The sequence below is a fragment of the Panthera pardus genome, unplaced genomic scaffold, assembly GCF_024362965.1.
Source record: "Panthera pardus isolate Hobbes unplaced genomic scaffold, ASM2436296v1 HiC_scaffold_19, whole genome shotgun sequence".
Taxonomy (NCBI): domain Eukaryota; kingdom Metazoa; phylum Chordata; class Mammalia; order Carnivora; family Felidae; genus Panthera; species Panthera pardus.
In genome coordinates, this window is record NW_026526754.1 from 9,433,306 (window position 1) to 9,461,031 (window position 27,726).

Consider the following 27,726-nt stretch of genomic DNA (forward strand, 5'->3'; position numbering starts at 1 on the left):
TTTGCTAATCTGTTTTCAGGTTCTCTTGGTTTTTACCTTTGCGAGTCTGCAAGTCTGCCTACCTCTTTTGTCTCCACCTCTGCTGTGTTTTCCTTTGGCCTCCTTACTTCTGTCCTTTTTCCAGTTTGTGTGCAGACAGAATGATTTTTGAAATCACAAAGCTGATCTTGTCACACCTTGATGAAAAACCCTTAAGTAGCTTGCTGCTGCTGTTAAGATACAGAAGAACTTTTCAACATGGCGGACCCACAAGGCACTGCAGTGTATGGCCACCATCTGGATCTTCTACCCCATTTGGATCACAATTCCATCTCTGTTTAGTTTCCTAAATTCATCCAGCTCATTGTGCCACAAGGCCTTTGCACCTGGTGTTTCCTCTGCCTGAAATGGTCTTCCTCTTCACTCCACCCCACCCTTCAACACGCTAATTGTATGCTTGAAACTTCAGAGCACAGTTGAGTTGTCAGTTCCTCAGGAAACTTCCTGATGCACTGATGAGGCCAGCTATCCAGTGCTCATGGGACACTGATGTCTTGCATGGAATCTGCTAATACAGTTGCAACTTTATATTTCTCTGCTAGATTATTTATTTGTTTCTCTCAACAGACTTGTGAGGTTCCTAAATGCAGAGACTTAGTCTATTTTCATTCTTCATTATAACCCAGCTTCTAGCACAGTGTCAGGCGGATAGTGGATGCCCAGAAAATGCTTCTTGAGTGAATGAACAAGAAAGAAAGAAAATAAAAATTTACAAATTGGCTTCATAAAATGAAGCTAATTTCATTTCTAAAGGAGTTAATGGAACCCCCAGTAGACCTGGGGGTTCATTTCGAGATCGTTGAGGGACTCCCAGCAGCAGCATACAGAAGAGTCTCAAGACCAAAGTAGATTCTTACTTGCACCCTGTGTTCTGGGAAGAGCCTGCCAAATCATCAGTGATGGGGGCTGAGGAGAGGTGGGGTGAAGCAGAGTCAACATTGTCACCCCAATAAGAATTCCAATGTTTATGATCTGATGCTAGCTTGCTAGAAAAGACTTTCTCTTGTTAGGCTCTGGCTAAGTTTGGAAGCCAAAGAGACATCATAACAGTAAATCCTGGAAGCCTCTGGCTTCCTTTACTGCAAAGGGAATGTGAAAGAGTGTTCTCTTTAAATCTGGGGTACACTCCATCCTGTGTGTGTCTGAGTTACAGGGAGGCGGGGAATGGAAAGGAGACTATTTACTCTCTGCCCTTCTGGAATTTCCTCCTGTTCCGTTCCTCTGTGCACCAGTGTTTCACAGCTATGTGTAGAATGAACACTGACCTGTTAATGAATGCCCTGCTTATTTTCACTTTCTTTTGATGGGCCTATGGGATTGGGGGGCAGGAGGAGACAGGAAGAAGGTTGTTTGTTCCACTGAGCAGCTCTGTTAAGGCCAAATCAATCACATCTTCATCGGGCTTCCAAGATGCTTGACCTGAGAGTACTTAGCCTTCCTTAAAGGTATCCTACTTTTGTGTCTGGTTTTATTTTTCTCAAATTTCCAGGTAAATCCTTACATTTGTATTCAGAGTTAGGAAGAAAACAAAAAAAACAAGATTCTTCCTTTTCAAAGGTAATGTGTGTACGTGCACATAAGTTTTGGTGGTGTGGGAGCAGGAGGGAGCAGTGATGACAGAAGATTCTAAAGTAGAACGTTCCTTCATACACTGCAGTGAAACTGTCCAGGCAGGAGTTCTGGATTTCATAACTGAATCGCATTAATAGTGGCACATTTTGGCAGTTCTGGTTTACATAGTTTTTTCTTTTGTTGGAATAAGGAAGGCAACTTCCATGCCCTATTTATCTATACTTATTGGTACCATATGCAAAAAGCATATTAACAAGTCCAAGTCAAGAAAGGGAAAAAGTCACTCTTAGAAAAATATTACTCATCTTTATTGCACATAACTGCTCTTCCCAGTAGGAAATTATTAACCTGAAGCCACTTGCAAATCTGAGGCTTTGAAGTAAAGGAAAAATAAAAGTAGGAGTTACTCCTGAAGCAGCTCGTTGTACATTCCCTACCTTTTTGTATTTCAAACTGCACATGTGATATTGAATTCTTATAAGAATTTTAGTTGGTTTCATTCACTGTTTGTGCCTGAGGTATGCTGGCTTGAAAATAAAAACTGTTCTGGAAAGTGTCAAGCATACGTGAAAGTGGAAAGAACAGCCCGTGGACCCCTGTGAGCCTGTCAGTCAGCTCCACAGCCGCCTGCCGACAGCCATCCCTGTTTCATCTTACTCCTTACCCCAGTCCCCGCTGGGTTGTTTTCCTTAAACCCCAGGTGTGTTTTATCCGTAAGTATTTTACTACGTGGTTCTAAAAGATAAGGGCTCCCATAACCATAATGCCAATTTCATACCTAAAAAACATACTGATAGTTATTGAAATATCATCACACATCTAGCCCGGCTTTACGTTTCCTCAGTTGTCTTACAAAGTTTCTTTTCTACCATGGGTTTGTTTGAATCGGGATACAAGTAATGCTGATAGGTCTCTTCAGTCCCTTTTAACCAATATGTTCTCCTTCCTCTTTTTACCCCTCATAGTTGACTTTTGAAGAAGATGGACAGTTTGTCTTGTGGTTTCTCACCTTTTAAGGATTGTGCTGTTTATGTTCCTGAAGTGTGTTTTGACATGTTCCTGTGTCCCCCTGTGTCTCCTGTAAACTCATAGGCAGATCAAAATGCTTGATCTGGTTGGGTTCTTCTTTTTCCTTTCTGATGAGGTGGTGGTGCCCAATGTCTGCTGGTCTCTCGTGGCATGCTAGCTTGCCCAGTGTTCTCCTGGCACGGTCCTTGAGAGTTTGCAAGTTCTTATCCCCTAGATTCTAATGTCCGGCTCTCCTGCGGTCTGTTGACCTTCATAACACAGCATTATGTGGTATGGATAGCCAGTTAGTACTTAGAACGGAACAGAAGGGCACAGTCCCATAACCGAAGAAGTACATTTGCTGATTGCTGAAGTTATTAGCATGCGCTAACTGGGACCTTGGCTTTCTCAGAGAACTGAAGTCTCCTGCCAGCGGAATATTTTCATTATATATGTTCCATTTGGCCGTAACTGAATCAGACTTCCTCCGGCCATGCTCTGAGTTGGCGCTTTTTGCAGTGCCTGCCCATCATCTTACCCAAAGCTTTCATTCCAAGGGTCTGGGGGCCCCATGTGCTTGGTGGGAGTCATGGGTCTTTCCTAACACGTGCTAGGGAGGAGGCCAGGGTAGAGTCTTCGTTAACCACTGTGTTCCCAGAAGGTGTTGCCATGGCCTTGGCCCAACCCATCATCTGCTCCGGCCTGGAATATTGTACTGACTTCCTACCAGGTCTCATGTGCTTCTGCCCTTGCTCCTCCCGTGGCCTGAGTGATAGCACTACAGCACCAGTCACGTCCCTTCCTTGCTCACGATCCCTTAATGGCTCCCAATCTCACACGGAGTAAACTCCAGAGACCTTGCAAGAGCTCCAAGGGTCTCCTTGTGGCCTCTGGTTACCTACCTACTGCCCTCATGTCCTGCTCTTGTCTTCCCTTGGCCATTCCAGCCATACCAGCCTCCTTGCCATTCCTCACACATGCTCCCACGTGGGGCCTCTGCACTTCCTTTTCTCTCCACCTAGAAGATTCTTCCCTGGATACCTACGTGGCCTCCCCTGCCCCATCCTTCTTTTGGTCTCTGCTTAGTTGTTGCCTTCCCAGGGACATTTTCTCACGGCTGCAGGTCCTTCTCCCGCCTCCAGCGCTCACCACCCGCTTTCCTCACTGGTGTTTCTCCTGCACTTGCCACCTTCTAACAGATTATGCAATTTTCTTAAAAAACAAAAACCAAAAAGCCTGCTTATTGTTTGTGTCTCCCAACTAGAATAGAAACACCCAGGCACGGCGTTTTTGTCTGTTTTGTTTCTGTTTAATCTCAGGGACGAGACTAGGAGGTGCTCGCTCCACGTCCGTGAACTGCGTGACCACAGGTGGAGGGGGCCTGACGAGGTGCGCTTCCTAGGCGAAATCACTGTACCGTACCCGTTCTTCCATCAGTTTCCTGGTTTTTGAGCAGCGCCTCACAAGGCAGCAGGACGACATGCTGCAGGAGAAAGGCCCTTTGTGGAGTCGTCAGTGTGGCTGTAGTGAAACCCGAGGGCCCCGGAGACCAAGTGGCTAATGCTGCTATTTATAGCTGGGATTCCAGTATATGTTTTCCAGCCACACTTACTTCTTTCAGCCTCCCCGGTATGCTCAGGTCTGTCACTCAATTAACTAATGGTTTCTTTAGTCCCATTATGCATTGTAGGGCTCCCCTGGCTCAGGTATTTTTTTCAAAGAGAATAATGGGGAGTTCTGTTCTCAGAGGCTTAATTTTTTAATAGCCCTGCCAATTTAAAAAAGCCCTTTTCCAACTTTTTTATTATGAAAATTTCAAACCTACAGGAGAATGGAAAGAGTAATACAGCGCACACCCAGAGGCCCTCCACCTAGACCTTGCTAGCACGCTGCTGCCTTTGTTTTGCCGACACGTGTGAGCCTGTGGGTGTGTGTATTCTTTTTCCTGACCATTTGAAGGTAAACTGCAGATACCATGGCACCTCATTCCTAAAAACTTCAGCGTATTCTCCTATAAAACCATCTGAGAATACTTGCGTAATTTGCATCTCCTGAGAATGACATTCACGTTGAACCTTGGAAAATTAGCAGTCGTTTCATACACCATTTAATATCCAGTCTGGATGTAAATTTCTCCAATTGCCCCAGGAATACTTTTCAAGCCGATGTTTGGTAAAACATTGCATGGCGTTTGGTGGTTATATTTCTTTACTTTTTTTTTTTTTTTACTTTTTTTTTTTTTTAACGTTTATTTATTTTTGAGACAGACACAGAGCATGAACGGGGGAGGGGCAGAGAGAGAGGGAGACACAGAATCGGAAGCAGGCTCCAGGCTCTGAGCCATCAGCCTGGAGCCCGACGTGGGGCTCGAACTCAGGGACCGCGAGATCGTGACCTGAGCTGAAGTCGGACGCCCAACCAACTGAGCCACCCAGGCACCCCTATATTTCTTTAAATCTAGAAGAGTCTCCTTGCCCTTCTTCTTTTTTTTTTTTTTTGGTAAGTTTTTAAAGATTTTAGTTATTTTGAGAGACAGTGCATGGACTGGGGTGGGGCAGAGAGAGAGGGAGAGAGAGAGAATCCCAAGCTCCTCTGCGCTGTTAGCACAGAGCCCCACATGGGGCTCAATCCCATGAACCATGAGATCATGACCTGAGCCAAAATCAAGAGTTGGATGCTTAACTGACTGAGCCACCTAGGTGTCCTTTTGCCCCTCTTTTTAGAAAAGAAGCAGTGTAATGACATTGTCTTTTTGAAGAGTCCAGGATATTATATATGTGTCCCATATTCTGGATTTGTCTGATTGCTTCCTCGTGGTATTGTGAATTTGTTTCTCTGTCCCTATATTTCCTGCAAATTGGGAAGGAGATTTAGTGGGTTAGTTGGATTCAGGCTAAATGCTTTTAGAAAGAAGACTTGAAAAGTGATGTTGCGGGGTGCATGAGTGGTCCAGTCGGTCAGGTGTCTGACTCTGGACTTCAGCTCAGGTCACGATCTCACAGTTGGTGAGTTGGAGCCTCTCGTCAGGCTCTGCGCTGACAGCTTGGGGCCTGCTTGGGATTCTGTCTCCCTCTCTCTTTGCCCCTCCCCTGCTTGGTCTCTATTTCTCTCTCTCAAAATAAATAAAAAATAAACTTAAAAAAGTTACCTAAAAAAGCGATGTTGTGTACCTCATCCTGTGTCACGTCATGAAGTTTGTGTGTCGGGTGGTCTTGCTGTTAGCGATGCTTCATTTGATCACTTGGCTCTGACAGTGATGGCCAGAGATATCTCCGACTCTGTCTCTCTTTTTAGCGAATAGAACAGTGGAGCATTATGGTCTCCCAAGTTTTGTTGAAGGGGGAAAGACGTCCCTTCCCACTGGCTTTTTTTGAAGATAAAATGTATTTCAGGGCGTCGCAAGGTAGCTTCTGAGCCTACTGGTATATAATGACTCTACTGGACATGATTAATGGGTAAACAGAAGAGAAGAGCTAAGTTGGAGCCTTGAGATGAGACCATGTAGAGAAAAAGTCAAGTTACGCCTGTGGCTGCTGTCAGAGGACCATGGCAGTGTGACTGTCAGGAGCTTGAAATTAGCAACAAGAGGCCTGGGCCGCCTCTGCCTTCCCGTTGAGCATTATCATCCCTCCAGAAAGGAGGGGACGACATGCCCACACTACATTTGTAAAATAATGGCCTTTGAGGCACTAAGAAAGGAATCACGGAACCCTTCTGGAATACTCATCCCAGCACATTTCCAAGGCTGGTGTGCTGAATCCAAAAGGATGGGCATCTTTAGGAAGTGTCCTGGAAACAAGATGAGAAAACAGTTCATCTTCTAAGTAGCTCACCTTAGAAGACTTTTTGGAGTTTGTTGCTGCAACCCAGAAAAGGCTCCAAAAGGTCAAGAGAGGCGCAACTTTGCAGTGAACAAGGTAGACCAAGAGAACTGGGACTCTTCAGCCTAGAAACAGGAAAGTCAACAGGGAGATAATAAAAATGACAGCTTATTAGGAGCCCATGGGGTGCTCCTGTTTTCCAGATGGGGAGACTGGTGCTCATGTTAAGTAATTTGCACAACGCTACAAGCACCACGTAGTAAAAGTGAGATTTGAACCCAGTCTCCCTGGCACACGCCCCTCCTGAACTCTGTGCTCTACTTGGGCCCTGGATCTCGGCATAATAAGTAGGCAGACACCCTTGACTTTTCTTTTAAACAACAATAATAAACGTTTGTTGTCTCCTGGTTTCAGTGGGTCAAGATTTGTGAGTGGCTGAGCTGGGAAATCTGGCCGGGGATCTCTCATGAGGCTGTAGTCCATACATTGGCTGGACCATAGTCATCCGAAAGCAAGGCTAGGGCTGGAGGCTTGACTTCCGAGGTGGCTCATTTGCATGGCTGGCAAAGGGTGCTGGTTGTCAAAAGGCCTCAGTTCTTTCGTGACTGCTGGACTTTTGAAGGAACTAGTTTTCAGATTACAAGTGTTATTTTATATAAATATTTGGAACTCACCAAGTTCCTGAGTGAAAGTGACCGAAAATAGCAACAGACTCCAAAGGATTTGGAGAGATCCATTTCAGGGAAGAGAGATTAAGGTAAGGGAGAGACACTTAGGAGAACTTGAAAACCCAAAGGGTAACTGGTTCCCACATTATTATAGTAGATCCTGAATTGATCCAGACTTTTCCTAAGTTCTTAAAGGACCGTGTCTGTATTTTGATTTGGGACAGGCTTTTTTAGTTGGGGGGAGAGGTTGTTTCTAGAAAGTGCTCATAGAGATACTTATTTATGCATACCCTGCCTTGTTCTAGAGGACCAGGGAGATAGCTTATAATAATCTAGTGGCAACTCAGAGATAAAATAAAGTGGCGGTTTGGTGGGCGGTGGGTGGGGAAGGAGGTTGGAGTATGTGGCTCTTTTGTAGTCTGGTTTTGTAAGATGTGGGAAGGCCCTTTGGAAATCCTCATAAACGCTGCTCTCTTGGTAATTACCGAATGGCCCTGAGCTGGAGGTTGTAGCTCCCGAGCAGTAACTGGGTGGAAGCTGTTCTGTGTGGCCGGGCCTGCTGGAGGGGAGTCGGGGGGCGCTTGTGCCGCGGTTTCTAGCCCACGTAGGCTTTGGGGCATCTGCCTCGTGTCAGTTTGTTCCTTTTTTCTGCTGTGGTTCTGCGATTCTTCTTGTTTGCCCACAGGGCTGACTTTGCCTGGTGTCCCAGGGGCTGGGTGACTCCGAGGTGCCTTCCCACCTCGGTTGTAGACCCCCTTTGTGGCTGGTTTATCCTTACGGACTAACCCAGGGCCACGGGACGATTGTGGAGCTGACTTACCTTTATTAAACTTTCATTGCTTAACGTTTTTTCCTCATTTCAAAGTGAGACCTCCTCAGGAGTGAAAATTCAAAACAAGTAATACTTTCTAACACAAATAAGAGAAGAAGCCCCTGCAAATCCTTCATCTAGAGATGACTCCTGATGACACTGCCTCAGGGTCTCCTGACCTGTTTCTCTTTTTTTTGCCACCATCGTCTGTCTGTATGGGCAGGGGGGTTGCTGGCTTGTGACTCCTTCCTCCGGATGCCAGCAATTTCTCTTTGCTCTTCTCATGGTTCTTCGAGTACAAGCAGACAGAGAAGTCATGGAGAAATTAGGTAGCTAACCCAATGATACAAAATGTTTTGAAAAATAGGAGTACAGCCTTTTCCCACCCATCTAATACAACAGTGATGACGATTAGACCTCTTCCTTCCCATTCTTCTTTCCACGCCCCGAGGCATATTTGAAGATGCAGGAAAATGTTGCCGGGGACGCCAGAGTAGGTTAAATGAGGGCTTACAACTTACCCAGTCTTAACGTGGAGTGCATTTGCTTTACTCCATCCCTGTTGCTTTTTGTGTTCAACAGTGGAGAACACGCAGCTGACCCTGAACCTGCAGACGGAGAACAAAGGCGGTGTTGTCTCGGGCGGTGAGCTGACAATTTTCCTGGACGGGCCAACTGTTGATCTGGGAAGCGTGCCTAATGGCAGTGCTGTGACAGACGGTGAGTGCCGCCCTGCTCCCCAGGGTTGTGCCGGGATGGGGCGGGGCAGGCCTGGGTGGGAGTAGGAGGAGGTGCCCGGGGCTTGGTTCTCTACCAGGTACCTGGGTTTGGGTATCGCTCAGCCAGTCCTGGCCCCCTGATTCCTCTTAAGCAGTTCTTCGCATGATCAAAACTTGTGACATGATTTTTTAAGGACAGCTTTCTGATAAAGGACCAAAATAAATGCCAGGTCTTTGTAAGTGTGTTGTAGTTTGCTTTGAGAGCAGAGAAAATATCTTTTCATCCCACACGGGCTCTCGAAAATAAGATGTCTTTATTAAATGTTACTTGGGGCCCCTTTTTCTTCCCAATACAGTTAAACTTCCTGGAGGAGCTTGAAGGTGTCTTTTATAAGACAGTATTGGGTGAGAAAGGGGGCTGTGTGTCTTAGAGATTCACACTAGCAAAATAGAGACAGAGGCAGGAAAATTGGAGTATCTCCCACTCTGTCCTGAACGAGGGCAGTTTGTTTCTTTTGATCTACTCTGAAATTAGTCACCTTTGGATCTAGCAGGAAATTATTTCATGAAGTCTGAGGTCTGAGATGGGCTGGGTTTCTCCATAATTTTTCTCGTTAAATGTGATGTAACTGTGGCACTTTCCAGGCCCCAAACAGGCTTTCTGTAGCTTTGAGGGAGTGAGATTTGAATTCTAATGCAAGGGCAGTAGGGTGGAATCTCAGTGATTGGATGGGCCTTGACTTGAGAAACCTCCCTGGACTGAGTGGTGCTTTGGGTACTTTTGGTGCATGGAGGAAACATGAATTATTTGCTCATTCTGCACGTATATCCGTAATTGAGCACCTGGTACGTACTAGGTCCTGGACCAGGTGCTAGCCAGATGGTGGGGGCAAAATTCATATGGTCTCTACTCCTAGGAGCTTCTGATTTACTTGGTGGAGGTGGGAATGTTAGACATGAAACAAGGAGGTGCAGAAATAATTATGTAACTGTAATTGTGACCAAAGTGATGAAGGAAAAGTACTGGGTGATATGAGAGTCCCATACTTTTGGGAAGTCTCACTTCAGCTGGGGACCAGGGAGGGTTTCTTTGAGGAAGCTGAGACCCGCCAGAGCTGAAGAGATTAGACGGGCCAAGGGGGAGGTGTGGGGAGGTGCAGGAGTGGGGTAGCTGAGTGAGAGGTCGAGGGGTCCCTTGTGCAGAGGCTTCAAGGTGGGAGAGAGCTCGGCCTGCAGTGGGAACAGAGGCGGCCAGGTGGAACGTGGAGAGCAGGAAGGAGAGTGGTGGCTGGCGAGGCTGCAAGGGCAGCTCGGCTCAGACCACCCAGCCTCGAAGGCCTTGGTGAGGACTTTGGACCTCGTCCTAAGAAGCAGAAAGCTGTTGAGGGGGTTTTTAGCAAAACGGTGTCATAATTTGATTTGAATTGAATCTGATTTGGCTTTTTAAGAGCTTTCTGGTTGTGATATGGACGAGTGCAGTGCCCTGATTCCTTGCTCCCACTTTGCACGGTCAGCATGGGTTCTGCGTCTCGTGTGGTGCAGCTGAAGTTTATTCAGTGCACAAGGCAAGTTGCTTGGAAGTGCCTGAGGTGTTCTTGAAGGTCTTGGAGAAGAAGAGCTGTTTCCCAGGTTTGAGCGCCTCTGTGTGGGGGCCCCAGTCAGATCTCATCTGGCTGTCCCTCTGCCTGTTCGAGCTGGAGGCCGTGGCTTGCTAGGTGTGGTGGATAACCCGAACGCATGGAGTGACCTTTGTTCCTGAGCCACAATCTCAAACAAACCAGGGCTGAGCTTCTCAATGTTTCTGTCTTTTCTTGTGATGGGTCCCCTGTCTAGGATCCCAGCCACCTTCAAGAGAATCCAGCGGGACAGCTGTCGCTCCAGACAACCGGCACCAGCCCCCCAGCACAAACTGCTTTGGTGGGAGATCTCGGTAAGACAACCTCCCCCAACCCCCGCCCCCCCCCCCCCGCCCCGCCCCGCTTGTGGACAAGGAGGAGCTGGGAAGGTGCTCAGAGCTATTGGAAAACATGTTGGGAGGTGGCGAGGAACAGTTTATGTTAGAAACTGTTGGAAATTTCCAGAGGGCTTATCCCTGACTCAGTGTGTTAAGGAGGTGCTGAGGGGGGAGTACAGAACTCAGGATTCTCAGAATGGTCAGGGGTTCCTTGTCAGAGATTGGGACTGGCTAAACTGGTTATTTGGTTAAGAGCCGCCAAACAGAGCTTGGCTAGTGTTTTGTGATTCAGAGTCAGCGACCACAGTTATCCTTTTAGGATGTACATGCAAATGTTTAGAGCAATGGTTCTTTGTATGTGAGATTTTCTGTCTGTGCGTTTCTATTTTTGGGGGTGATCCATGGTTCCCTTTGGGCTATTGATTAAGACCTCCTGAACTGGAAGTCTGAATTATATTAGACTTATTATACATATCGAGAGTGACTTAATTTCCTGCATGCCTGTCTTATACCTGTATTAATGGTGCGAACTCATTTCCTTGGCAACTGAATTCCAAGACAGGAGAATAGTTTTAGGTATGTTAGAGAGGTGGGGAGGAGGGAGTTGGGAACCTGTTTTTATTATTTATCACAGTGTATAAGACCCCCAAAAACTTTAAGGAAATTATAAGGAAAAGAATCATATGAGTGCAGTTTGTAAATCGTTATTACCTGCAGAGAGTAGATAAAAAACTAGTAAAAATCTTCTGGAACAAATCCCAGGGATTGGGAATAATGCTTTGAGAAACACAGTATGATTTCAGCCAGTACCCACAGCGTCTCAAATGATCCCTCTGATGACAGCCATCAGCCTCACTGGATGTGGTGGTTTTGAGGGTCTGTACAGTTTCGGTGCCAGGCAGGTGTCAGGAGCAAGAGAGAGTCAGATGTTTAGATCTTTTGTCTGTGGCGTCACTAGAAGCCAGGGTGCCATTTTCTTGTTCTCTTTTCTCCAAGCCTCTGCAAAGGTGTTACCTCCCGCCCTGGAGACCATTCACTTTTTCTCGACTCACTGGATGAGTTATAAGTTGGGATAAACAGGCAAGTGTCACAGGGTAAAGACCAGTGATATAATTGGCAAATTTTGTGTCAACAGAGGCCTGAGGAGCACCCAGAACTAGAGAGAACAGAATCTCTTTGGTAGTGAGCAGCCGGCGGAGAAGAACACCTCAGCACATCACCCGCTGAGAGCGATGCCTTCTTAGCTTTGGCACTAGTAGCTGCCATCTTGGTCTTTGAGCTGACTCGGAAAGTTTGTGTCATATGTGACTGATGTCACTTATTTGGGGGCTGGAAGGCAGAGTCTGGCTCTTAGTAACTTTGGAATTAAGTTCTTGACCTATTTATTGCTCTCTGAAGTTCTCTAGTTAATCTTGAAATTCACATGTCCTAGTAGCCCTTCTTTGTCATTGTTAGTGCTGAGGATTACTGTCTTTTAAGGCAGCAAGCAGACTTCCAGCAGAAAATTGGATGCATTTTTGCCCATCACACATGGTAGACATTCGATTTTGGTTAATTATTGGTGGGCAGAGTGCCTTCCAAGTAGCTGGGGCCGTGTGGGCATCCACATTGGCCTGCTAAGCTCCTGTAGCCTTTTCTACACATGGCCTCTGAGTTTTCACAGGCCTCTGCCTTCTAAGTATTTATTCTGTGTTCACATGGAGCCTGCTGCCGTTCAATAGCAAACACTTGTGAAAGGATCATCTGAAGGCAGTGTCTTCTGTGTCACTGAGAACTCCTTTCCCCCGTTGCTGCCGCACTTCAGGAGATGGTGTGCACGAGCAGTGGTAGCGGGGTAGTTGACTGGACAAGGGTGCGGGGCTTTGAAATCAGAAAATACAGATTGAATCCTGGCCTCTCATTTACTTGCTGTGTGATATCGGACGAGCCGCTAAACCTCTCAGCACCTCAGTTTTTTTCACATGTGAAATGGGGATATCGCCTGCCTCAAAAGCTCATTGTAGGAAATAACGGAGATGGGCTATGTCAGTGTGAGGGCTTGCCTATGGGGCGTGCTCAGGGAGAGTGGTGGGAGGTTCCTTTGCTCTGGAGAGTCTGTTGTATGCCCCTCCTGACCCCCAAAGCTGGGAAGTGTGGCATGGCTGATTTTTTTTGCATCAAGGACTGTAATTAGGAGGGTGATGAATGAAACCTTCAGGATTCAAGGACAATCCTCCGCTGTCCTTGGTTTCCTGGGGCAGGGAGGATGGGCTTCTCCCTGCTGCCTCTGGACTAAATGTTTAGCCTTTGCTGTCGGACGGGTAGGTTTTTCCTGGACTTGGGGGCCACTCACCATGATTAAGGATGCTCTGATGTGCCCAGAAAGGTTAACACTGCAGTGTCAAACAGCTGTTTCCTCTCCTTTCTCCTACTTTATTAAGGTTTAGAACCAGAACCATATAAGGGTTTTACTTAGAGGTTCATCTACCCAAGTTCATCCAGCAAAGGGACCATTTGCTTGCCAAGCATGACCTCCAAACTCTTTGAGTGGGATTTATCCACTCTTTAAGAATAATTGGGTGAAACATCTCTAGTTATTTACCATCTGGTCTGCCACATGGCAGCCAGCATGGGATTGCCACCAACGACCCATGTGGCATAACTTGATTTATAGACACACCATATTAGTGTGCAGCACATGGGTCTGGTTGAATGAAGAATGCATTAAGGTCATAAATTGTGTGTAGTCTTAGAATGAAATACTATCCCATAGTAAAAATGGGGTGAAAGATAGTTGCCTCAATATGGGGGAATCTCAGAAACATAGTGTTGAACGAGAGGAGCAGGCCACTGGGGGGAAAAATATAGTATGATGTAATTTATATAAAGTTAAAAAATGTCAAACTAAACCACATATATTTTTTAATGGATACCTCCATGGGGAGTAAAGCCATAAAAAAATGAAAAGGAATAATTAACCCTGAATTCAGTAGAATGGTTATCGTTGTGGGGGCGGAGATGGGTAAAGTGAGGAAACTTGGAAACTTCATGGCACTGTGAATGTGGGGGGGTGGGTCCTCGAGTGTTCATCTTCCTTTTCTTCTTAGAACCAAACATATATTTAATATATTCCTTTGTTTACCTGGCATATTTCACAATAAAAAAGTAAAAAGCAGCCTCTGTCACCCTGAGAAAACTGACCAGCGATGGTATTGAGGCTGTTTGCTGTTGAGGCAGACAGATTTCAGAATTTAGGATTTCTCCAGGCTCAGTAATGATCACTTACTTCTTCCACGCAGTCTGTCTTTGTAACAGTGGCCGATGATTCTAAGTCAGTGATCCACATTGGCCTCAGAGGTCATGCTCCTGTCCTGTTCCAACTCTCTCCCAGGCTTGAGAGCTGAGTTTGGGAGTTGGGGGAGTGGGTTCCAGATGAAGGCTGGCCACTGCCAGGTAACGTGTCAGAACGGCACTAATCTTGGTGGGCTGAGAGGGCTGGTCTGACACTCCTTGGCGTTTGACTGGAGTGGGGGCGATTACGTGGCTTACCCTGGATTCTGTCAGCGTGCCATGCTGCGCTGCGTCCTCAGCCAGTGTTCCTCATTCCAGTCTGACAGTGGCGAGCGCCTGGTGTGCAAAGGAGCCCCCTGGGAGAGTGTGTGCTGGCTGGCACAGGGAGGGCCTACCACACCCTTTAATAATCCCCCAGCGTTTATTTTATGTTGCTGGAACGAGGGCTGGCTTTGGGAGCCATGCCTAAGTCAATTCAGGTTTTGAAGATGTGAGATGTGCCTGGTGCTGTGCACACATTGCACGCGACACGGCTTCTGCTTTCCACGGCGAGGTCACAGTCTTTGTGATATACGTACGGGTTGTGTGGGAAACAGACAAACCATGAGCATCACGGGAAGTTCAGAGAGAGAGGTCCGTGTGTGGAGAGGGAAAGACCGAGGACAGAGTGGAGGGGGCATCTGCAGAGAGACTGTCGTCTGTTGTCCGACGGTCCCGTGCAGTGTCTTGGGAACTATGGGAGGGGCGAACGGTGAACCACAGAAGCCAGCAGCGGGGCATATGTGCAGGGAAAGAAGGGGGTCCGCACCGGTAGTGGCAGCTGTCGTCAGAGTCACTGTTTGGTTAGAAATGGGCGTGAAATTCAAGACTGGAGAGTAGACAGGATGTTTGAGTCCCTCCGTACTTGGCTGATGCGTCGTCACCTGTGAGTTTTTCCCCGTGCCGCGGTTATATGAAGTTAGGGAGTTGAGGTGCAGCCAGCTCCCGGATGACCCGCAGGGTGGTGTGTGAGCAATGCCGCTCCTCTAAGCACAGCCTGAGATTTCCTCCGACTTGGGTACCTAGCCAGGAGCCCCTCTAGATTTGCCACAGTTACGTAGGGAAATGGGGAGACCAAAAGGGAAGAATGCACTGAACTTTTTCATTAATAGGTCTGAAGACCGAAAGAGATCTTGTTGAAGGAGCTGTAAGGGGGCTTCGGCAATTAATTTTCCTTCATTCCGTGTGTACATGTCTGTTTTGTGTAAGAGCATGTGTGATCATGCACGAATGTATATGCATATGTGTGTTTGGCGTGAAGGGATAGAAGCCTTGAATTTGCTTATGTCCATCATCAGCTGTGAGTGTTGGCCAGCGTCGGTCAGAACCTGCATTTTAACGTGCTCCCCTGTGATTCTCTTACGTGCAAAAGTTTCAGAACCTCTTGTGATGGAATTTTAATCCTCCCTCCTTTCCTCTTTCTCTTTTTATTCTGCTTTGATAAAAATATATCAAATTTATGGACTCCCGTGCCTTGGCATTAATGACCTCTGAAGATTTAAAAGAGCTGTAGTCTCAGAGACTTACAAAGCCCCAAGGTCTCTGGTGAGCTCTAAATAGCCCATCAGCTGTGTCTGCAGACAGCCTAGCCCAGAAAGGAAAGAAAAATAAACTCAAGCAGGCGTGCGTCTGCTGGGAACGCTGCTGGGAGTCCTGGGAGGACCAGGGGGGTTTGGGAAGCAAAGCTAATGGGGACAGAGGGACGGACAGGATGAGAGTTGAGTCTTTGGGCACTGGGCCATTCTCTCAGTTATCACTGGCCACTGTTAACCTCCCCTTCAGTTGAGATGACTAAAGGCTACTTGATTTGAAACCACGGTTATTTAGAGATGTCACCCCGTCGGCATGAAGCTCAACTGAACACCTTTACAATTTTCATTCAAGCCTCCCACCCAACAGCTTTTACTTCCAATCCTCAGGATTGCTGAGGAAGCAAAAGGATTAAGCAGAGAAGTTAAGTGTGGGGCACCTGGGTGGTTCAGTTGGTTGAGAGTCCAATTCTTGATTTCGGCTCAGGTCATGATCTCACGGTTTATGAGATTGAGCCCTGCGTCGGGCTCTGCTCTCACAGCATGGAGCCTGCTTGGGGTTCTCTCTGTCTCTCCCTCTCTCTGTTCCTCCCCTGCTCCCACTCTCTCTCTCAAAATAAATAAATAAACATTAAAAAAAAAAAGAGAAATTAGTGTAATTCATTTATTCCTTCAGTGATAACTAAGACACAGTCCCTGCTTACAAGGGACTCTCTTCTGAGTAGTTGGTTTAGATGGAATAGGATTGAGACTGTGGACAGTAGTCTTACTGCATTGTCAAAGCAAGGCATTGAAAAGTAGTCATGGAGATTAATTACATTCATTTATACATTAATTTATTAATTTTATACCAATTAAAACTATGTACTATACAGTACTATATACTTATCTCTTCATTTTATAGGTAGTTATTGGGCATTTCTTTTCTGTGAGCCTAGAGAGGTGTGGTGTGTGCCAGAAAGCTGGTTGGGAACTTTTCGTGAGCTAGGAGAAGGTAAGGCAGCTCTCTGCAATTAAAGGCAGTATTTGTTCCACACACAGGAATGCCAGGCTCTGAGCTATGTTGTGGTGATACAAAGATAGAAAGCCGTGGTCCCTGTCATCAAGGACTGTGGCATCTAGCAGGAGACAGACATATAGGTGATAATTAGGATAGGGCGATGGACCCCACCATGGTGGTGAGTTCACATGCAAGAGGAGGATAGTGGACGGTGTACCCAAATCCACCTGGGGGATTTAGGGGACACCTCCCACGTTGGAGCTGTACTTTGAAAGGAGCTTGCAGACCAGTGACATCAGGGTAAGGGAAGTCATTCCAGGAAGAGAGTGCAGCAGGGTGGAGACAAGGCGGAATAAAGAGAACTTAGCATATCTGAGGAAATGTTAACTAGTTGGTAATGTCCATATGTAAGATATTTGGGCTGATAGCTATAGCAAACTATGGTTCACAGGGCAGATCCAGGATGCCACCTGTTTTTTTGTTTTTGTTTTTTTTACTTTTTTTTTTAATGTTTATTTTTGAGAGAGACACACACAGTGTGGGTCGGGAGGGGCAGAGAGAGGGGGAGACACAGAATCCAAAGCAGGCTTCAGGCTCGAGCTGTCAGCATAGAGCTCGATGTGGGGCTCAAACTCATGAACCGCAAGACCGTGACCTGAGCCAAAGCCAGATGCTTAAGGAACTGAGGCACCCAGGCGCCCCTATTTTTCTTTTTTTTTAAAGAACGGTGTTAGGTTCATTGCAAAATTGAGCAGAAGGTATAGAGATTTCGATTTCCCATATGCCCTCAGCCCCCACATACACATGTCTCCCCTACTCTTAACATCCCGAACTAGCACAACACATTAAAAAAAAAAATTATTTTTGAGAGCGAGAGTGCGAGCAGGGAAGGGGTAGAAAGAGCGGGAGACACAGAATCTGAAGCAGGCTCCAGGCTCCAGGGTCTGAGCTGTCAGTACAGAGATCATTACCTGAGCCAAAGTCAGACACTTAACCGACTGAACCACCTGGGTGCTCCTAGTGCAGCACATTTGTTAAATAGTCGATGAACCTACACTGACACATCCTCATCCCCCAAATCCGTGGTTTGCATTACATTTCACCCTTGTTGTTGTACATTCTCTGGGTTTTGATGAATTTATAGTGACGCTTATCCACCATTATACTGTCATACAGAATAATTCTACTGCCCTAAAAATCCTCTGTGCTCTACCTGTTCATCTTTCCCTCCCCCTCAACTCCTGCAACGAGTGATTCTTTTATAGTTTCCGGAAGACTCTCTGTCTTTTCTAGAATGTCATATCATTGGAATCATAAAGTATGTAGCTCAGATCGGCTTCTTTCACTTAGTAGTAATGCATTTAGGTTTCCTCCATGTTATTTTATGACTTGATAGTGCATTTCTTTTTAGTGCTGAATAGTATTCCATTGGATGTACACAGTTTATTCATCCATTCACCAACTGAAGGACAGGCTTGATTCCATCCAAGTTTTGACAGTCATGAGTAAGGCTGCTAGAAACATCCGTGTGCAGGTTTTTTTGTAGACATACTTTCAGCTCTTTGAGGTAAATGCCAAGGAGAGTGATTGCTGGAACATATGGTAAAAGTATGTGTAGTTTTTTTTTTTTTTTTTAAGTTTATTTACTTTGAGAGAAAGAGAGAGAGAAGAGAGAAAGAGAATGCACATGAGCCGGGGAGGGGTAGAGAGAGAATCCCAAGCAGGCTCTGCTCTGTCAGCACTGAGCCCAATGGGGGGCTCGAAGTCACAAACCATGACATCATTGACTTGAGCTGTAATCAAGAGTTGGATGCTTAACTGACTGAGCCACCCAGGCTTCCCAAAGTATGTTTAGTTTTGTAAAAAACTACCAGGTTGTCTTCCATAGTAGCTGTACTATTTTATGTTCCTACCAGCAGTGAATGATAGTTCCTCTTGTTCTGTATCCTCACCAACATTTGGTGTTATCAGTGTTCTAGATTTTGGCCATTCTAATAACTTTGTAGTAGTATCTCATTGCTGTTTTAATTTGCATTTTCCTGATGATAGATGACGTGGAGCATGTTTTCATAGCTTTATTTGTCACCTATGTTGTTGTTGTTTGGTGAAGTGTCTTTTTAGGTCTTTGGCCTATTTTTTAGTCGGGTGGTTTCTTTTCTTTTTTTAAAATATTTATTTATTTATTTATTTTGAGAGGGAGAGAGAGAGTGAACAAGAGTGGAGGAGAGGGTCAGAGGGAGATATATAGAGAGAAACCCAAGCAGACCCAATGTCCAACACAGAACTTAATGTGGGGCTCAGTCTTACAATGGTGAGATCATGACCTGAGTGAAAATCGAGTCAGACGCTTAACCAACAGAGCCACCCAGACGCCCCTGGGCGGTTTCTGATGGTTGAGTTTTAAGAGTTGTTTGTATATTTTGGGTATCAGTTCCTTATCAGATATGTCCTTTGCAAACATTTTCTTTTAGTCTGTGGCTTATCTTTATGGTCTTGATAACCTGTTTTTGTAAATAATATTTTATTTATTTATTTAGTAAGTAATGTTTTATTTGAATACAGCTATACTCGTTCATTTAAATATTGTCTATGGCCATTTTTTATGCCCCAGTGGCAGAGTTAAGTAGTTGTGACAGAGATTGGACGGTCTGCAAAGCATAAAATATTTGCTGTTTGGCCTTGTATAGGCAGTTTGCTGATCCCTGCTATAGGAGATGGTAAGAAGGTGAGACCCAATTCATAAAGGGCCTTTATGCTTTATTGAGGACTTTTTTTTTTTTAAATAATTTTTTAATGTTTTTTTATTTTTCAGAGAGAGAGAGAGAGAGAGAGAGACAGAGTATGAGTGGGGGAGGGGCAGAGAGAGAGGGAGACACGGAATCTAAAGTAGGCTCCAAGCTCCAAGCAGTCAGCACAGAGCCCGACGGGGGGGCTGGAACTCACAAACCATGAAACATGACCTGAGCCAGAATTGGACGCTTAACCGACTGAACCACCCAGGTGCCCCAAAACTTTAGATTTTTAAATTCTTTGGAGATAGTGAACCACTGAATTTTGAGAAAGGGCATGATGCGCTATTTCTGTAATACATTATTCAGGAAAATATCAAATGGATACATTTGAAGTTGTATCAGTTAAGGTTCATTGCAGGAAATAGAAGTCACTCAAATAGAAGCCACTCGAGGTATCTTGAGCAGAAAGGGATTAAATGTGTGGAATTAAGTGTTTACAGAAGCCTTTGTATGGGCTGGAAGAACAGAAGCATGACCTTCCCCATCCTTGGTTTTAAGGTCACAGCCCTGCATCTGCAATCCACATGTTGGGAAACTGTTTCTGCCCCTACAGCTGCCTCACACACAGGAAGCTGGTGGCCAGGGTATAAAGAATGGGGGCTGCCGGAGCCCCTGCCAGTCATCAGGACCACAAGAGGAATGGCCTCTGCTTTCTTTCTGCTTTCCAAATCTGCAAGAACTTCTCATTCGTATAATCTGCATTACTTCCAGAATTTAGCTGCAAGGGAATTTAAGGGTCTTCTGGCCCCTGAGCAAGTAGGCAGAAGCAGGGATACTTGTAGAATAGAAGAGATTGGGGATGTCTGCCACAGTGGAGGTTGAAATTAGAACCAGGGGGGCGCCTGGGTGTCTCAGTCGGTTAAGCGTCCGACTTCGGCTCAGGTCATGATCTCGCGGTCCGTGAGTTCGAGCCCCGCGTCGGGCTCTGTGCTGACAGCTCAGAGCCTGGAGCCTGTTTCAGATTCTGTGTCTCCCTCTCTCTCTGCCCCTCCCCTATTCATGCTCTGTCTCTCCCTGTCTCAAAAATAAATAAAATGTTAAAAAAAATAAATAAATAAATAAAAAATAAAAAAAAAAAAGAAATTAGAACCAGGGACCAAGAGGAGGACTGTTGTAGGGAACTGGTGAGTAAGGAATTGATGACTGGCCTTGGGCAGTGGGCAGAATGGAGAGAAGTCAAGAGAAATACCTAGAAATACCTAGGAGGTGTAATCACTGAGCAGGACTGGGTGACTGACTAATGAGACGGGGTGAAGGATGAACAGGAATAGAGAGGACTCGGTGCTTAGATTGTGATGTTTTTCAAGGAAATAAGAAATGCAGGAGGGGAGGAGCTTATGAAGCTGTCACTTTAAAATGGCATCCCCCATAATGGTTGAGATTGGTGTTGGCAGCGTCTGTGAAAAGGTAGTACCGTGTGGCCCTGGGGCAGTCACACTCTGAAAGTGTATCCTTAGGGGCAGGAGTGAAAACCAAACTTGAAGAGATACAGAGCAAAACAAAGTGTATTTCTGATATTGGACTATGGGGCCAGTATAAGGGTCACCACAATGAGGGCACAGCAGTGGTGTTTCTACTTTAATTATATCTGTATCTGGATTCTGGGATTTCTTAGTTCTAGAAAATTGTGGTTGAAAGGGACAGGATATACAGAGAAGCAAATAAAGAGAGTATGGGTTTTGGAGAAATGACTTTTTAGTCCTGGGAGCTTAGGCAGCTTGGGTATGTGGTGATTAAGAAGCAGAACAGAACTGATGGCAGATGCTTTGGACAGATGGGGATGGCAGGGAGAGGGGGGCTTAAGCCATTTGGTGGCATAGTGTGGCATGATGAGGTTAGACTTTTCCTTTAGGATTCTGTGGGCACTCAGTGACTCCTTTTGAAATTGCCAAGCTCTATGGAAGTGGAGATTTGGGGTTTAGTTTTTTGTTTTTTTTAACGTTTATTATTGAGAGACAGAGAGAGACAGAGCATGAGCATGGGATGGGCAGAGAGAGGAGACACAGAATCTGAAGCGGGCTCCAGGCTCTGAGTTGTCAGCACAGAGCCTGATGCCAGGCTTGAACTCACAAACCACAAGATCATGACCTGAGCCTAAGTTGGCCGCTTAACTGACTGACCCATCCAGGCGCCCCTGGGATTTAGTTTAGTGGGTGTCTTTACAATGGCATACTCCGTAGCCTTGATAGAATGATGCATTTCAAACATTGAAACAATTCTATATTTAAGTTTTGTGTTAGATAAAAATATTTACGGAACTGAAATACAGAGTTTATATAGCATTATGCTTCATGTGTCACAGTGTTCCTGAAGTTATCATGTACCCTTAACTTATTAAAAATATAGGGGCACCTGGGTGGCTCCGTTGGTTAAGCGTCCGGCTCTTGACTTTGGCTTGGGTCATGATCTCACAGTTTGAGTTCGAGCCCTGCATCTGGCTCTCCACTGACAGCACAGAGCTTGCTTGGGATTCTCAATCCTCCCTCTCTCTGCCCCTGTCCTGCTCCTGTGCTCTGTTTCTCTCTCTCTCAGGATGAATAAATAGACTTAAAAAAAAAAAAAAAAAAACTTATTAAAAATATAGTGAAGATATTGGTCTCAATATTCTTTGGGTCTCCCATCTTTATTTCCCTTTATGTGTTAGTTCACTTCATTCTTGCATCTGCTTCTATCTTTCCCCCAAAATTACAGCCACAGAGGCTCACCTGACCTTTCTGCAGGTTTACCTCGTGGACTAGTTCTTTCTGGAAACATTCTGTGCCTTGGCTTCTATAATAATGGAGAATATTAGAGTGATCCTCTTTTTTCGGTTTTTTTTTTTTTTAATCTTTATTGATTAAAAAATAAATCTGATCCATGGAAATATACATATACATATATATGTATATATGTTACACATATACATATATATGCATATATATGCATATATTATAGAGCAGTGGGATGCAGTAGTAAATGGGGCAGTCAAGTGAGTCATCGTTAAGAAGGTGACCTTTCTGCAAAGATTTGAAGAAGATGAGGGCTGGCCATGAGGATATGTGGGAGGAAGACTATTGGGGCAGAGGAATGGCTTCTGCAGAGCCCCGTGGAGCTGGAAGAGTGGTGGGGAGGCTGGTTTGGCTGGTGTGGAGGGAGTAGTGGGAAAATAGGAGAGGGGGGCAGCACTAGATGGGGCCAAATCATGTCTATGAACTTCTGTTTTATGCATTTTAAGGTCATTTTATTGGCTCATACTATGAATTTGAAATATGACTTATGGCGAATTGAACTTTGTCCTGATCTCATGATCCTCTGTTTTTTTAGTACTTTTTCTCTTAAAATTTATTTGGTCTGCATGGTGAAAAGGAACAATCTACAACAACGTACATGATACTCAAAAGCATCAGGTGGAGTGCCAGAAGCCAGACACAAAAGGCTGAATTGTAGCCTATAGCATTCTGGAAAAGGCAAAATTACAGGGATAGACATCTAATCAGCAGTTTCTAGGAACTGATGGGAGGGATTAACTGCAAAAGGGCACCGAGAATGGAAATGCCCTGTGTCTTGAATATGGTGGTGGTAACACGATTGTATACATTTGTTACAACTCATTAGACAGTACCCTTAAAAAGGGTGAATTTTACTCTGTGTAAGTTACACCCGATTTGTAAAAATTATTTTTAAAAATCTGTTTGGTTTGACATTAGCATAGCTGTCCCAGCTTCCTTTTTGTTTCATATTTGCTTGGCATGTATTTTTCCCTGCCCATTTATTTATTTATTTATTTGTTTTTGAGGAGGAGTAAGACCCAAGTGAGTGAGGGGGTGGTGTAGAGAGAGGGAGAAGGAGAGGGGAGAGAGAGAGAGAGAGAGGGAGGGAGGGAGAGGGAGAAGGAGAGGAAGAGGGAGAGGGAGAGAAAACAGGGCTCACCCCAAGGAGGGGGGTGGGTGGAGGGGAGTTTGGTCCCATGCGGGACTCAAACTCGAGAACTGTCAGATCATGACATCAGTGGAAAGTCAGATTCTTAACTGACTGAGCCACTCAGGTGCCCCTCCCTGCCCATTTAGTTTCAACCTTTTTGGTCCTTGTATGTTAGGTAGCGTTATTTGCGATGGCATTCAGGTGAATTTTTAAAACACCAGGATGATAGCATCTACCTTTAAAGTGTCCCAGGCCATATATCTTTCTTTGATTCGTGATGTCCTTGGAGTCGTTTTCATCATCCTCTCGCCTTTTCATTTCTGTGTGTCCTGCCTTCTTTATTTCCTATCCCTAGACTGACTTGCCACGTTAAACCTGCCTTAGGTGTGCTTTTCTTTATCTTGATGAGTGGAAGTCATCTTTGGTTTGCTCATTATTTGATAATGGAGTGTGAAAGTCTACATCCAGCAGTGTGAAGGGTGTGGAGAGACCAAGGACTTGCTCCCTCTGTGAAGATTTTGTTTGGCTTTACTTTTTAGCGTGTCTCTGTGTTGGGTCTATTGTATAGATAGATGGCCTTTGAAGGTTTAAGTTCTAATGACAAAATGACTATGGTTTTTGAATGTTTATTTATTTTTGAGAGAGAGACACACACACAGAGAAGACGTGCGAGTGCACACATGAGTAGGGGAGCAGCAGAGAGGGAGACACAGAATCTAAAGCAGGTTCTAGGCTCTGAGCTGTCAGCACAGAGCCCGACACGGGGCTCGAAGTTAAAAACTGTGAGATTATGACCTGAGCTGAAATCAGACGTTTAACTGACCAAACCACCCAGGCACCCCTAAAATGACACAAATTAAAAAAAAAAAAAAAAAAGAGAGATTAGTGAAAACATTGAGTAGGATGTAGTACAAATAATTGTTATTTTGTGAAGGAGACGGGGGAAGTAAGACCAGGTTGGTTTGTTGTTCCTTTTTTTTTTTTATTTAATTTTTTAAAATTTTACCTTTAAAAACGGTTTAAAAAAGTTTTATTTTAAATCACATCGTTCGGTTTTGCTTTATACTTAGGAAAGAATGAATTGCAGACTACTGAGGAGTTACTTCTCCATTTATTTCTTCTTGGAGGGGCAGAGGGTGCAGGGGGAGTGGTGCCAGACCCTCAGCCAAATGCCATGCTAAAGGCACGTGTGCGTCATCCCTCTGCCTGTCCCTAGCAGAGCCTAGAATAGCGCCTTGCTGCACGTAGCGGCAGCTCAATAAATATTTGTTGAATTGAAAGAGTCTTGTGTTCTTGCTCCTTATTTGCCGAAATTTCGGGGTGGGTCTTGCTCCTAGTTTACATTCCTTGGTGCCACAACTCCTGAGAAGTGATGATCTCAGGGGCCCTGGGTATAGGGGAGACTTTTTATCAGGACTGCCTTGTGCTTTCTAAGGCTGAGCCTAACCGCCAAGAGCGTGGTGGGTTGCCACTGCTCTCTCAGTCTCTCCTGTGTCCTCTGTTTTTTCTTCATGACTGATAGTTCTGTATTGAACCCTTCACATGGACTATTCTTTCCAAATCCTTGCAACTTCTGCGGTTAGCACTGGAATCAGACATAGCTTGACACATAATTATGTCTTTTTGGGGAAAAAGAATGTATAAAGTCCCTGTACCTGGATTCTAGCAGAAGAGAATGTTACTTACCCACTAAGAATAGTAACAATTCACTTATATATCGTTTGTTCAAATTTACAAGCAATTGTTGAATCTTAAGAACGTGTATCTCATAAAGGACGCTGCATCACAGAAATGCTGTTCCTAGGAGATGAGCCCTGATTGCGTAGAGCTAAGCCATACCTGCATAAGGCCTTCTGAAATCAGAGTGAAACAGGGTGGTCAGCAAGAATTTGGGCCAAGGCTATTACCTAGCCATATCTTTAAAAATTAGTATCGTCTTCTGTGGAAATTGACATTTATTTGTTTGGGAGGATGTATTGATTTTCTATTGCTGTGTAATAAATCACCACAAACTTAGGGCTTAAAACAGTAACATTTTTTAGCTCACCCTTCTGTAACAGCACAGGCTGGCTGGCTGGATTGTCTCCTCAGGGTCCCACAGGGTCAAAATCAAGGTGTTGGCCAGGCTGTGTTCTTTTTTTATTTTTTTAAACTTTTTTTTTTTTTAATGTTTATTATTTATTTTTGAGATAGAGAGACAGAGCACGAGTGGGAAAGGGGCAGAGAGGGAGAAGACACAGAATCTGAAGCAGGCTCCAGCTCTGAGCTGTCAGCACAGAGCCCGATGCAGGACTCAAACCCATGGACCGCAAGATCATGACCTGACCTGAGGTTGGGCACTTAACCAACTGAGCCACCCAGGTGCCCCTGCATTCTTTTGTTTTTAAAGATTTTTTTTTTTAATGTTTATTTTTGAGAGAGAGAGAGAGAGTGAGCGAGAGTGCTGATGTGGGGCTGGAACCCACAAAACGTGAGATCGTGACCTGAGCCAAGATCAAGAGTCAGACACTCAACTTAATGAGCCACGTAGGCTCCCTCGCCTGGCTGCATTCTTATCAGGAAAGTCTAAGAAGTATTTGCTTCAAAACTCTTTCAGGTTGTCGATAGACTTCAGTTACTTGTGGGTGTAGGACTCAGGTCCTTGTTTCCTTACTGGCTATTAAACTGGGGCCTCTCTCAGGTCTGAAAGGCCACCTGCGTGTTCCCCACTCCCATGTTCACGCCAGCAAGGGTGTGTCAAATCCCCCTTGAACTTTGAATTGCTCTGATGTTCTTTTTTGCTCCCCACTTCTCACACCTGCCAGAGAAAGCATGCTGATTTTAGGAGATCAGGCTTGCTTGTGTGATCTCCCTTTATTAAGGTCAGCTGCCATATAACATTATCAAGGGTGTGAAGTTTTGTTGCATTCACTGGTTTTAGGCATTAGGGTGGGGTATCTTTTGGAGGCGGGGTCGTTTTAGAAATTCTGCCTACCACAGAAGGTATTTCTCTTAACTGTCATGTTACTCACTTGCCTAGTCTTTACCTGTTGGTGTGTGCTTCAAAATTACAGCTGGGACACATAAAAACCCACGTAGAATCTGGTTGGATTTGAAGATTGTCTCACAATTTTAGTATATGTATGTGGGCATAAAATGGGTCTGGTGAAATCATTTTTATTTTTAGACGCTGATATTAGAGAACGTTTTTACAGGATGCTTAGAGTTAGTCTTTCTGGAAGGCAGTAGCTCTGATACTTCTCAATTATCTGCTAGACTTTGGATTCCATCCCCTGGCATGGATTCCATTCTCTAAAGGGATGGCAGGAGATGAGGAGGTGATGAGTGGATTGCAAAGAACTTTGGTGGTACTAGAGATTACAGGCCCAAGAGTGCTTTTGAACTTGAATGCCTGCTTCTTTTATTCATTCAGCAAATATTTTTATGCGCCTTCTTGTAAGGCCAGGCACATGCTGGGTGCTGGTTATGCAAAGGTACACAAAAGAGACATGGTTCCTGACCTCATGGACCTTACTGGAGATAGACATTGAACAAATAAACAAACGAATATACAATTACAAATACAAGTGCCATAAAGGGAAAATTAGAATGCCTTGTGAGAGAATGCAAGAGAATTTACTCTAGCCTGGGAGATGAGGGACGTTTAGACCAAGATTTGGATCGGGCTTCTAGAGAAGAGTGTGCCAGCTGAACAGATCAGCAGAGCCTCTGAATTTTCCTCAGGAGCAATTTGGCGCATTGTGTTGAGGAATGTCCAAGGAACATACTCTTTTTGGAGCTTACCTCACTCCTGCTGGATTTCTGCCTTTGTGATATGCTGTGTCAGAACACTTAGAAATAACACCTGAGTGTGTCGTTGACCCTGGTACCTCAGGGTCCTACGTAGTCCTTTTTGGTCTGAGGCTGTAGCACAGGGGACACTCAAACGATTTCAGTAGACAGAAGGTGGAGACGCTCTTCTGGCTTACCTGCACAAGCCGGGGCTCCACATCCCTTTCAGGGTCCCCCCATGCAGATTCCAACTGCGTGTCCATGGGGACCGGCGGCCCACAGCGCTGGCTGCCTGAGCGTCCTACATCCTTGTGCCGTCTCAGGCCGTGGGACACATCAGTCACCCGCTGCAGCACCGAGCGGGGCGGAATGGGGAGTGACTACTTCCCGTGAGCTTTAGCTCCTTTCAAGTGTGGGAGGGTGTTTGAGCATTCTCTTCTAGTGTTCCCAACCTGCAATCTGGAATTCGGTGAGATGAATCAAAATGTATCCTACGTTCTCTTGCAAGATGCATCTTTTAGTCTCCTAGAGCTGCCACTGTTGGGGAGATTGCTCTGTACTCCAGGCTGGGCAGAAGTAAATCATTTGTCTTTCCGGGACGTAGAATGGACTTGGCAGCAGTTTTATTTTTACCTTTCCTGTCATTTCAGAGGCTGGCAGCCTAGAGGTAGGGTGTGGAACAGAGCCGTAAATGACCCTTGGAATGACTGGAAGGGTCCCATTTTAACTCTTAATTGCGCCTTTCCCTTTTAACCTCCCCTTCTTATCCCCTTCCCTATGGCCGCCCTCCCCCCACCCCCCCTCGAATCCACATTTGAACAGGGAGGAAGAAT

At 45.3% G+C, this 27,726-nt stretch overlaps 1 protein-coding gene across 2 annotated transcripts in view; it reads left to right on the forward strand.

Annotated features, from left to right (window-relative positions):
* The window catches only part of WWP2 (WW domain containing E3 ubiquitin protein ligase 2), a 149,877-nt gene that overhangs the window by 56,293 nt on the left and 65,858 nt on the right, over positions 1 to 27,726 (forward strand). Inside the window, exons 1-3 of one of the 2 annotated variants that reach the window (XM_019455405.2) lie at positions 8,397 to 8,412; positions 8,502 to 8,639; positions 10,472 to 10,568. In XM_019455405.2, the coding sequence (XP_019310950.2) occupies position 8,412; positions 8,502 to 8,639; positions 10,472 to 10,568 (236 nt within the window). In that variant the 5' untranslated portion in view covers positions 8,397 to 8,411. Of the gene's footprint in view, positions 1 to 8,396; positions 8,413 to 8,501; positions 8,640 to 10,471; positions 10,569 to 27,726 lie in introns of those variants that run through there. The other variant, XM_019455404.2, reaches the window with a different exon arrangement.